We start from the raw sequence: 12407 nt of genomic DNA on the forward strand, positions 1-12407 counted from the left end.
AGGAGGCCTGGTCCGGTCTACCACCCGTTGCGGTCGGCTAGTGAGTGGAGGAGGCCCGGTCTGGCTTGCCACCCCTTGCAGTCAGCCAGTCAGCGGAGGAGGTTCAGGAGCGGGTGCACCAGAGACTGCGACCTCGTGGAAGTCGCTGCCCCCATTCAGCTTCCGGGGGTCACCATGCTGTGTGTCGCCGATGATCCGAGTCATGCACAGGACGGCTCAATTCAGGTCTCCGCCGGGGAAGGTGGCTTGTAGTGGAGATCCGGCAGGAAGTATGGCTCAATGCAGGAGGCTTCCCTGGCCATTTCCTCGAAGTCCATGAACTGGCAGCGCCGGAGGTATGGCTGGTACTTCGGATGGCAGCGGTGTATAGCATGAGCCACCTTCACTGGTTCCTTAACTCCAGGATCTGCCCGCTCATGCAGCTCTTGAAAACTGCGCAAAACCTCGAGCAAACCCTCGGTTTCGAGCTGCGTCCTGGCGAAAAGCTCATCCTTGATGCGGATGACGTAGTCAGGTGGCAAAAACTGTTCTCGAAAACTCTGTATACAATCCTGTTTTGTTGTGAATGGCCGCTATCTACGCCTCCAGGTTACTGCAGAACCTACTAATGTTACAGATATCAGACGCGGGACCAGGTCAGTGTCTGAAATTGCCATTGCCATCTGATAGTCATCGTTTTTATGAAGAAATCACAAACAGATTTCTTGTCGGCGTATCCTTCAAACCTCGGCACGGGCAAATTCAGCTGCAGATGGTTACCGCGATACAAGGGTGTGGGCGCTATCGAAACTTGCTAGCTTCCGACCATTTCTCTGAAATGTGGCCTTGATTCAAGTAGCTGGGACAATAGGCGATTCATTCCGCTATCGAAATCCGACAGTTCGGTTTTCCGGGCTCCTAATTGCTCATGCACAGAACGTGCATGGGTGGGGGCAAAAATTCAGCTCTCAACTTGGCGCTTGCGCCAGGTAAGTTATAATAATCTGTCGTAGCTACGCACGAAAGCATGGAACGTCACAAAGTTGCGACACTCGCGTGGCAAACCAAAGCTCGAGCAAAAAATACGTTCTGCGCAAAATGAAGACCTCGCCTTCAAAAAGCGGGTCCGCAAGCGATGGTCTCACCCGACGTGTGACAAATCCAGTCTCTCAAAACCACCGGTTTATTCCGGATAAACGAAAAAGCAATAAATAAAAAGAAACAATGTCAGGCGCTGCTGCACCGAGAACATGCTGTTCATGCGCGCGACAATACAACACCAAAGAAAAGCGGGAAGCATGTCAGGGCTTTACCGCGGCGAGACAAAACACTGCGGAGCGAATAGGGCGAGCAATAGGACCAAAGCGCTAATGGCGGCACAAAATACATTGCTCCTCGCGTTACAGCAACTCACGCAAATACGTCTAGGCCATCTTCCATCTTCGTTTCCCGGTCTTCTTTCCGCCGTCCATGCACACCCTACTGGCCCATGAAGCTCGCTGGCTGCCCCGCGCTGGCCTCCCCGCTGGGGCAAAAAGGGGCCTCGCGAATCTCCGCCGACGCGCTTATCTACCCTTGTCTTTCCGCCACTAACATCCCCCCCTCCCCCGATTTGCTGCTAGCTCATGCGCACTTGCTCTGCCCGCGCAAACACTCTGCCCGTGCAAGGAACGCGGCCACCGCTTACTAAGGGCTGCAACTTCAGCTGTAAGCCGCGCTACTTGCCGAGTGAGCTCCTCATTAGCATCGGCGAGGCGGACATAGTGATCGTCAGCAGCTGCGCTGGGCGACTGAGGGGCAAGAGGACGATAAGGGAGAGCCGACGTCCATGATCTTATCTGCCAGCGTAGCGAGGGGTTCTAGTTTCTGAGATGAAGACACGCTCAGGATCATGCGCACTTGTGGTGGTAGACGCTCCAGGAGGAGTTCCCGCAGAAGTGCGCTGTCGTGTGAAGCAGCAGTCTCCAGCCAGGGTGGTCATGCGACGCAACAGCTCGGTAGGCTTGCCATCTCCGAGCTCTTTTAAGGTAAAGAGCTGCTGTTGACGACGCGGCTCCGTTTAAGAAGTTCGCTGGATCAGCGTCGCCCGGAGGTGATCACAAGGGCGATCGGCAGGAGGAGAGCGCAGGACTTCGCGAACCATCGCAGCAGTATTAGGCGCGAGTGAGCCAATGACGTGTTCGAACATGGTCAACTGCGAAGTGAGGCGGTGCCGGCGGAACAAGGCCTCGATGGTGAGGAACCAAAGTTCCGAGTCCGATGACCAGAAGTCAGGGAGCTTGAGAGCGGAGACCGCGGACTTATGACGCGGCGCGGTGTGAGGCGACGGAGACTGTAAATGAGTGGGGGAATCCGTGGCCGTGGCTTACACGATCGAAGGTAAGCCGGATCTCGAGCTCCGGGCGCTGATAGGCGTAGCGAAGCGTCTGATGCAAGCGCAGGGCAGGAGCAGAGAGCGAAGACGCGAAGTCCGGAGTCACCAAATTTGTGGCGATGAACCACACACACTCGTCATCGGGTCTCCACAAATATATATTTTGGCAGGACCCGTTGTGCCAGGCGGCAACGGAACAGCAAACCGCCGGCATTCAATCCTGATTCTGCTTCTTCTGCCTTGATATTTGGCACATGCCCACGAAGGGGGATTGGCCAGGGTTCAGTGTAGACTGCCAAATGTCCTACACAAACTGAATTAGTGAATTAAAGTAATAGACAACTAAACAAAAACATAACATTTAAGATCACAAAAGTTATTGACAGAAAAAATATGAAGCAAAAAGTTGGAATTCTTTAAATTTGGAATGCAATTAGCAAGGGAATCTGTCCGTAGCTGTGGTGTAGTTATGTAAGTACTGACAAATGTGAGGTAACGCAAATCCTTTCGCACTCGCATCGAAGGAGAGTAGAAGCGGGGCCGACAACGTAAATCCCAAGCGTGCAATTGGAGTTTCTAAATGCACCTTCTTCTGGTGTGAAAACCTTCGGCAAGCGAGAAAGAAGTGATCAATATTTTCAATTTCACCGCAAGCCTCACAATGGTTTGTGGGGCTGATCCCGCATCTACATAAATAAAGATTTAGGCGAGGAATCCTGCATCTCAGGAGAGTCATCTAAATGCACCTTCTTCTGATGTGAAAACCTTCGGCAAGCGAGAAAGAAGTGATCAATATTTTCAATTTCACCGCAAGCCTCACAATGGTTTGTGGGGCTGATCCCGCATCTACATAAATAAAGATTTAGGCGAGGAATCCTGCATCTCAGGAGAGTCATCGTTACCTCACATTGCCGTGATTTACATGAGAAAACTTTTCATGACTATATGAGATGCTGGTATTCGGCTGTAGATAGCAAAGGATCATTGCATGAAGCGGCTAGGTATTGATATCGCTGGAAACGGGACATTTAAAAATGGTGATATTAGGGATGGTACATGAAACAGGTGCATCACGAGCTGATTTAGCCAGGAAATCTGCCGCTTCGTTCTGGAAAATACCGCTGTGTCCGGGGACCCAGATGAAGCGTATTTCTTTCACCCACCCCGGTATGAAATACTTTAGTGAGCGGCTCAACAGAGCATCCCATGCTGACTCCAGTGACAACAAAACAGAGAGTCTGATAGAAAAATTATTTTTGATTGACTGCAGGGAACTTTTAGTAGTGCTAGCCCGATTGCCATAAACTCTGCTAGAAATATCGGTGCGTATTCCGGGACACGCACCGAAAACTTTCAGGAAAGACTGAAAAAACTCCAATCGCTGCTTTGTGCGCAATCACAGACACATCCACTGCTGCCACGTAGAAATAACGGCGCGTGCTTGGAAGGCGTGCTGAGGATGTCGTCTTCTTCTTCGCCGAGATGACGATGACATGCACAGTATGTTCTTTTTTGTTTATATAGCCGAGATATTTTTCCTGTTTCCTTCAACATACCTGAGCGGCTTTTTTCGGCGAAGTTGGTATACTTTTCATGGCCTCGTTTATATTTTCAAGCAGGTACGCCGTTCCTGCGCTCGTTGCTTCCTTGGGAGTTATTTGCTCACAGGGACCCTGAAGTTTACGGCACATTGTGACCATAAAGGCGACGTTGACAAGAACGAAGTGGATATTTGCCCTATCGGCACGAACGTTGCGACGGGTGCTCGAAAACTTAAAGCACGGAGCTTTTCCTGGGAAAGGAAACTCTTCGAAATGCTTCTGTCTGCTCTAATTATCATCTCCTTGTCGACATGGGACTCGGTTTGGGTGAGTGGTCGCACTGCATTTTTTTTTTATTGAGCTCTAATGCGGGAATGAGATACCTCTTCGTGGCTAAAGAGAGGACCAACTTCATTGGCTCTTGAACGATTTCCTGCGCAACGAGTTAGGCGATACACCCTCGCTAGTTCCCATTTTTTAGATGAGAGAGGCTGCGGTGCTCGATGTGGAAAACAGCCCCGCGCTGTTCACTTGTGCTTCAGGCGCTGGAGCTAGAGAGAAAGATAAACTCTTTAATGAAACCGATTTTAGCCGGTTTTAATGTTAGCTGACATGCTACTGTGCATAGGAGGGGAGGGGGGGTTATCGGAATAAAGAAGGACGAAGGGCTAGAAAAGAGTGCGGTAATTGAAGATGGACAGATGGCTTTATGAGACCGAAGTCGAGTATACGTCATGATCAAGTGGGTTGGTATTTATAGTTTCTTTAACATACAGATAGTATCGAAATAGGCAGATTAGAAATTCATTACACGGCGGATCTGTCTGTAGTGGCCTAAAGTACCTAATATAGAGCCCACTGTGATTGTCATTTGTGTGGCAGACTCAGATGAGGCACTTTCATAGAGAAATTGTCCTTTAGCCCAGCATCACGCGATTCAGAAATCTCCATTGGTTCGATGTATATTCTCCACGCTTGGGGTCTTGTTACTCACGACACTCGCGCCAGATTGGCGAGCTGTCTACGCAGGCTAGACGTTCGAGGACGGATCAAAGGATGAGTTTTTGCCCAGCTTCGGATATAGCTAAAAGTAAATAACGATGGGCGGTAGGAGCATTTATGTTACCGCTCCTCCGTTTCGGCAGTAGCATGTGTGTACGCTTATTTGGAAGTTATGCGAAATGAGAAACCTTCCTGTGCCGAAAAAGAAACATTGATTAAGCGGAAAAGAAACCTGCGTTAGATTACTGGCATGTTGCGTTTGTGGACAAAAAGATAATGTCCTTGGTGGCTTTGGGCTTGGTTTCGTTAATCGTTTTTATATATGAACCTTTTCCGTTAGCACTGTGTTATTGAAACAAAAATGCTGGAGCTGTAAACAACTTTGGCGTGATATGAGAGGCTTTTTGTAAACGAGTTTTTTTCATCACGGAGCGCAAGAACTATTTATTTTTTACTTCGCACGAATGCCCCGCCCCGGTGGTGCAGTGGTTAGATGCTCGACTAGTACACCGGAGTACCCCGGTTCGATCCCGACCGCCGGCGGCTGCGTTTCGATGGAGGCGAAACGAAGTGGCGTCTGTGTGCTTTGTGATGTCAGTACACGTTAAAGATCCTCAAGTGGTCGAAATCACTCCGGAGGCATCCACTATGGCACCACTTTTCTCTTTCAGCTTTCACTCCTTCCTTCTTCCCTTCCCCTACGGCGCGGTTCAGGTGACCGCAGAAAGTGTGACAGGTACTGCGCGTTTCATTTCTTGTGAAGCAATTATTATTTTTATTACTTCGCACGAATGCAAAAGCTTCATTGATACCTGTTTCGCTTGTAAGGACCGAAAGGCCTCTTGATTCGAAATTTATGAATTGTATGAAGGAAGATCAAAGTTAGTATTTCCGTCATGCGGTTTGCTTTTCATTGTAAGGTCTAACGTCCCAGTGCGACTCTGGGTATATATTAGGAGCGTCGTCTATGGGGACTCCGTAGTAATTCGACCACCCAGGGTTCTTCATAATATGCACCGACATCGGACAACTCGCGGAAGCCTTGTGCTTCGCCCTCGTCAAAACTCGGCAGCCACGATTGGTATGAAACCTGCGGATTTCTCTACTCGGCAGCCGAGAGCCCCAACCACTGAGTCACTGCGGCGCGGCAATTAAAAAAAAACATTACATGGTTTGAGAGGGAATGCAATAGTTCAAATTTAATTTCCTTCTGCATGAGTGTCTTGGTTAAGAAGGTAAAGTTAATGTAGACATACGCATTTAATTTTTGCAATCTTTATTTTTCTGAACTTCGTAACTAGGACTGGTAGTGGTAGCGGCGGAGGGAAGATGGGAGTGCTACTTGAACCTTTGACGATTTTGGCTTCATTGCTGTATATGGCTATTAAATTTTCCTGTGAAAATTGTGTCGGTCTGAGTTCTGCTGAGCTTGGCGGTCTTCCTGTTGAATAGTAATTGTGAATTGACAGTTGGCCTACCGACGCGAACATCTACCGCCGCTATTCTTGGCATGTTTAAACCGACCAGCACGTTGGCGTCAAAACAGGTAAATCAACCACCAATCTGACAGCTGACAAATTTCCTGCAACTGTCGAACGTGGCTAAACACTATGAAGGAATAAGAGAAAGTAATCTGATAGTGAATGAAAGACCTCTTTGCGATGAGAAGGCGCATAACAGACTGGAACACCCAGGGCTCCTCGGGAGAGGAGGAGGAGGAGCAGCAGAGGTGCCAGAACACGATCAGCCCGTACCTGATCAACGCGAGCCACTCGCGCATCGAGCTCCTGTGGAAGAAGGCGCGCCTGGCGTCTGCCTACTGCCTCTGCCACGGCGGCGTGGCCCACGCGGGATTCACGGCCGACTTCGAGGGCTGCGATGGCGGTCCTCGCTGGCACTGTCACCACAGCGAACCCAGGACCCCGGCCGCCATCAGCGCCGCGCAGCTGGAGCCTGCCACCGAGCATGTGTTCTGCGCACGACGCCAGTGCCTCGGGGGCGGATACAGCCCGCACGCCGAGTGCGCCAGGGTGCGCTCCGCACAGCGGGAAGGTACATACATACTGTTCAAGGTGCCTTTTTCCTGGCTGTAGGTATGCAGCTGGGATGAAGCGGAGTAGTAAATTTTTAATAGGGCATGCTAGTTCTGTTTTTTTTTCTCCGACCTTTTACGTTACCTGGTGGGTGCGCCGCCAGGTAGCTTGCGCTTGCATTCTGTTATGAGCCCTTTGATTTGTTTTTCGTGTCGGCGATTCCAGAACTTCATGAGCTCTAAAAACCAGTGTGGTTATTAATATCGACAATTACTAACCACCTACCATTAAATGCAAAGGGTTGTCCCGCTATGTAATGACTAGGAGAGCCTACTATATTCTCAGTAAACATTTTATAAATATGGGGGCCTTTATTGTTTACTGACGTCCACCACTTAGTACATTACTACACCCAACCAAGATTCTATTTTAGCCCTAATGTCTTGGTAGTTAGTTATTTAGGCGTACCCATTCTCCTAACAATGCTAACGTAACGCTTAAAAAAGCCCATTTCACAGGCAACTTTATTGTGCTGTGGGGAAGCTAGGCCCATTGTGTGCCAAGCACGTTTTGGAGGCGTGCCATCCTCCAACCTTCGCAAAGATGGTACCGCCTGTCTTGAGGTTGATGGCCAACTGGCCCCAAAGTCTCTGTCGATGACCTTCCCTCTACACACTCGGTATGAGGTGGCGTACACGGGTCATACTGTTATGGCGGCTCTTGGGAAAAATGAAACCCTATTCACCCTCAGTTGCTTCTTAGCAGAAGCTGATAGCCGGAGATCCCAATTGCTGCAGCCATGCGACAGAATCAACCAATTTTTATCTGTAAACTGGACCGCCCACCTCTGGATGCCTACAAAACCCCCATTTCTGCTATCAGGCTGGAAGTTCACCGTGGACCTAATGGAGCCCCGTCGGGCGCTGTTGCTGTGGACGGGCAGCGGTTCGCGAGAGGTCACCTGGTGCCGCTTGGTGGGCGCCCTGAGTGTCTGCCAGAACAAGAGCTCTGGCACCGACGGCGTTGTCATCAACGACCTGGACGCCTGGCGCACCTACGACGTGTCCGTGGGTGGTGGCCCCACACGGGACTCAGAGCCTCTCTTCGCGGCACACTTCAGGACAAGGCCAGACAGTGAGATATATATCCACACCTCGGAAGAAGTATATTTTTCTTGACTAATTCTACCTTATGCAGCAAGATTTGCAAATACCATTTATTTGGAAGTAGGGTCAGTTCAACAGCCTGCTCAGAACCAACAGCTAAATACATCCATTATCACCTTATCTCCCCCAAAGAAAACCAGTACACTTAAACTACACGCTAACCCTGCTATAAGGTTTCTTTTCGGTGAGCTTTCATATGCCGTTATATGTTTACAGATTTCTCTGATCCCATACAGAGTTGTTTCACTAACTGGTTACTGAAGCTGTGTGTACCTGTGGGAAAGCTGACAGAGACTGGAAGCATTAAACGCAGGCTAAGTCCAAGTAGGTTAAAGTACTGGTGCACCAAGATTAAAAATATGAAATCTGAGCCGGAATGAGTCGCCAGGCAAGTTTTATAGTTACGAAAAAACAACAGCTTATCGAAGCCTTTCGATGATTCTGGTAACTCCAGGTAGTGAAGAAATTTCCTTTCCAACAATGAGGATCTTACCGCTTTCATTTTTGTTACCTTATTTCAGCGAGAAATACCGCCACGATACAACAAAGTGGGGAGCGCTGCTGAGGTGGGAGAACGCAAAGTTTGGCATATGTGAGGTGCTGTGCACTCGACTCGAGTTAAGGATGAGCTCCATATATTGACATTCGGCGCGAGGTCCCAAGCGGCGAGCGGCGATATGTCGCGAGGCGTTTTCACCGTGCAGTTTGCGTCGTCACTTAGTTATGTCTCCCCGACAGATTTCACTCATCGCCCCGAAGCCACGGGTGTTCCCTCCGCCAGATCCTCGCTGGCCGTTTCCGGTTTACCCATAGCTCGTTCCCGGTATTCTCCCTTCGTATCAACACGCGCACCAAGTTCGTCGTTGCTACTCGTGCTCTAGCGATGACGTAAAGAAAATATTACTTCTACCATGGCTGTGAGAAGAGAACGATCAGCTTTGTTGGTAACGGAGGGCTAACAACACGGATCAAGTTGCGGAAGGGCATACTTCATAGGGAGTTGTGCATCGAGGCTCTGGAAGAATCGCTCGTGACGCATATGCGCCCTTGCATGAGGCAGATCGAAGAGACAAATTACGGAGTTTCTTTAAGCTGGAGTGCAGGCACAGAAACTCAGGCACTTTTCCGCTGAAGAATGTCGCGTATGTCGCCGTCTCTAGGTCGACGACACAGCGAATGACGATGGCCCCAAGCTGTGCCGCCATGTCATTTCGACGCCCTCTTTCTTGCGCCTATACTAAATTCACTGATAAAAATGTCGTTAGGCTTATTTCAGTTATATTTTACGAAACCGTGGGCGATGAAAAAAAATCCGGTTTGCAATGATCGCTTGACAAGCTTCGTCACCTGTAGAAGTCGGCAGCATTTCTGTAGGAGAAACATTATACATTGTTAAAGAGAAAGGGAAAAAAAGAGAAATTACAGGTAAAAACATTTCAACACAGTAATAAATGCAACCTAGCCATTTAACAGTTCGCGAAGTGCAGTTTGCAATCACTTCAATCTTCTTCCTTATTCTTCAGGATCTCATTACGGAATTCCTCTTTCAATTTCGCCATTTCCTTAGCCATTGTACCACACACAAGAAGTGCAGGTCAACTTTGCAGCAGCAGTGACAAACAAAAATTACTTGTACCTCTACTAACCTGCATCGTGAGTGGCATCTTCAGAATCAGATAAAACACGCAAGCTCAACTAGCCTAGTGACATCCGACGCAGAAGATGCGGTACGAAGTAGACGTTCAATGTCTTTTGTGTGCCTAAACGTTTACCGCTCTTAGGCCTGTTTTTCTCGAAATCTCGGCATGCGATTCTGTATCAATTAGCCCTTCACCAAGCAAGCATAAGGTTTCAGGGCCGCTTACTCCAAGTAGCGTATAAAAATACATGTTCGCGTGTTCTGTGAGCAATTAGGTCATTGTGTCTTAAGAAGATGTCTTCACAGCTTGAGAAATTGTAAACTAAGTTATATATAGTGTAACCCGGCTTATTACTAAATATTGTAATAAAGGAATAGGCCGATCGCCAGTCCGGTGATTTTGCTTAGGAACGTTGTCGCTTATTCGACACGGGATGAGACGTTGTATGTAATTGAAATTAATTACACCCCTCTGATTTCATATTCATTTTAGAAAGAGAGGAATTGCCTGCAGCTACTGCTTTCTGAGTGATAGGGACAGCTTATTATTATTTTTTTTTGCACAAATAGCACTCTTGTATTCTCAGAGCGTAATTTACTAAATGTGCCAGCTAGAGGTAACTAAGCTTTTAAAGACACAAAATTTTGTAGCCCCTAAACAACTACTGGCTGTAGTGAGTCACGTGGCCTAATCTGGAGTATTTGTATAGTTTTCAAAAAGTAAATGGGAAAGAATAATCTTCTGATTTTCATTTATCCGCTCCAGCAGCAAAACGCCAGTGCAGGAGTTCCAGACTGTCTTGAAAAACAGCTGGCTGATATGTTAGTGCCAAGTGTGTTCTAATAATGCTGTGGTGGTGCTGCAGAATTACAAGGCTTGTGCGCAGAGAGCAAGATCCACGTTTTTCTAAACCGCTCTCCCCGATGGGGCATTGTGTGTGCATTGAGAGAGAGGGAGAGATGCGCCAGCAGCTGGTCATAGGGTAGCTTCCTTTTAAGGTCCATAGGTAGAACTGCGTAATTAGTCACTAGATGAAAACCTTTCTGTAACTTGTTTTTGAAGAGTATGAACATCATCAGAACCTGCACCCCATTACTGAAGCCAATAAATTAGTTCCTTATCTTTGCCCAGCAAACAGCCCTGAAATGGTTTCAATGGGCTCTTTTAACAGCTTCGTTACAATTACTCGGGACCCTTGGTATGTCAGTGCTGCGCAAGTTCTTGCTTCGATTACTATTTCCGTTCATTATTACTTCAAGAACAAAATTATTCTTGATATGCTTGTAACCTCCATGAAATGCAGGACACGCCGCGTTGAAAACTACATCCTTGTCCTTTTCAGGTTGACATACAAACAAAAGACGCCAATCTGCGGATAAAATAAGAAAATATTTCAAAGTTTGTGCTTCCTATGTACGTAGGCGTGCGATTCTTTGAAAACTTGGACGGGGTGATTGCAAACGTGGGCAGCAGCGGCAAACATTATACTTAGCCTGTCTACAGTTGGCACCCTCGTAGCCCATGAGTCTAGTGTAATCGGATGCCTGATGTCTTCAGATGTCTGTGCCCGAAAGAGACATGTACTAGACTATTATGAAGTCGCACTACTCCTAGTTTTCTATTTGCTGTTTTGTTTGTCGTATTTCTGAGGTGGTCACATATGATGAACATTCCTTTCAAATTTTCTTTTTTGTTTTGCAAAGTCGCCCCATCACTGAAACGATCTTTTTGCCGTATCACCGATCGCCAGCAGTCATCGTTCCCGGGTTAAATTTGCAAACTCTTCCAGGTGAAGTTTTTATGTTTTCTATCATTTCGTGCATCCAAAAGTACTGTTATACGTTCGGTATCCCCGCTTGATGGCATAACTAGGATGTTTAATGAATGTGGTCTGCTTTAGTCTTAGCTCATTATTGTGAAGCAATACTACTTTAGCTACCACCTCAGACCGTCAAAAGGCGCGGCGGTGGCAGCCACGCTTGACCTTTAGCGTGACCTGGCTGTGTGACGTCATACCATCCGTCTAAGAGTGGGCGCTCAACTCGCGCCGTCGCCTTGCGCGGTGGCAGTTACCGCCTGACTCCGTTCCTCTCACTAGTGGTGTTGCGCGCTGCGTGACGTCATACCATCTGTGTAAGAGCGGGGCTCAACTCGCGCAGCCGCCTTGCGCGGTGGCAGTTACCGCTTGACTTCTGCTCCTCTCACCAGTGGCGCTGCGCGCTGCGTGACGTCATACCATCTGTGTAAGAGCGGAGGCTCACCGTCGCCTTGCGCGGTGGCAGTTACGGCGTGACTCCGTTCCTCTCGTCAAGCCATGAGATGCCGCCTACAGCCAAAGCGCTTAGGCAGGCTGAAAAGAGGAATCAAAAGCGAGCCACAGGGACAGAAGAAGAGCGAGAATAACGGTTTTCCAAGCAACGAGCGCAAGCAGCAGCTAGGCGGAAAAGGCGGTCAATGTTTTCGGTAGCAAAATCGACGACAGAAGCAGGAGAGGAAGGTACGAATTTGTCCGATAGTTTGGAAGGTGCATCTACTAGCAGCACTACCAGTTCGGCGACTAAAGTAGTTAAAGGCGAAAACCTGAGAAGTCGCACCTTGTCTAGCGTTCCTGCCAATCCCACACTTAAACGCGCGCCAAGGAATGCCACGCGACAGGAGCGATGGCGTACAAT

General features: G+C 48.4%; 1 protein-coding gene across 1 annotated transcript in view; it reads left to right on the forward strand.

The window, feature by feature from the left end:
* Positions 1 to 7834: 7834 nt before the first annotated feature.
* LOC146186900 (uncharacterized) overlaps positions 7835 to 12407 on the forward strand; it is a 57846-nt gene continuing 53273 nt past the window's right edge. The window contains exon 1 of the mRNA XM_084605743.1: positions 7835 to 8063. Within this exon, the coding sequence (XP_084461869.1) occupies positions 7835 to 8063 (229 nt within the window). The remainder of the gene's footprint in view (positions 8064 to 12407) is intronic.

This window comes from Amblyomma maculatum, chromosome 6 (assembly GCF_055883805.1).
Source record: "Amblyomma maculatum isolate TAMU_Amacu chromosome 6, ASM5588380v1, whole genome shotgun sequence".
NCBI lineage: Eukaryota > Metazoa > Arthropoda > Arachnida > Ixodida > Ixodidae > Amblyomma > Amblyomma maculatum.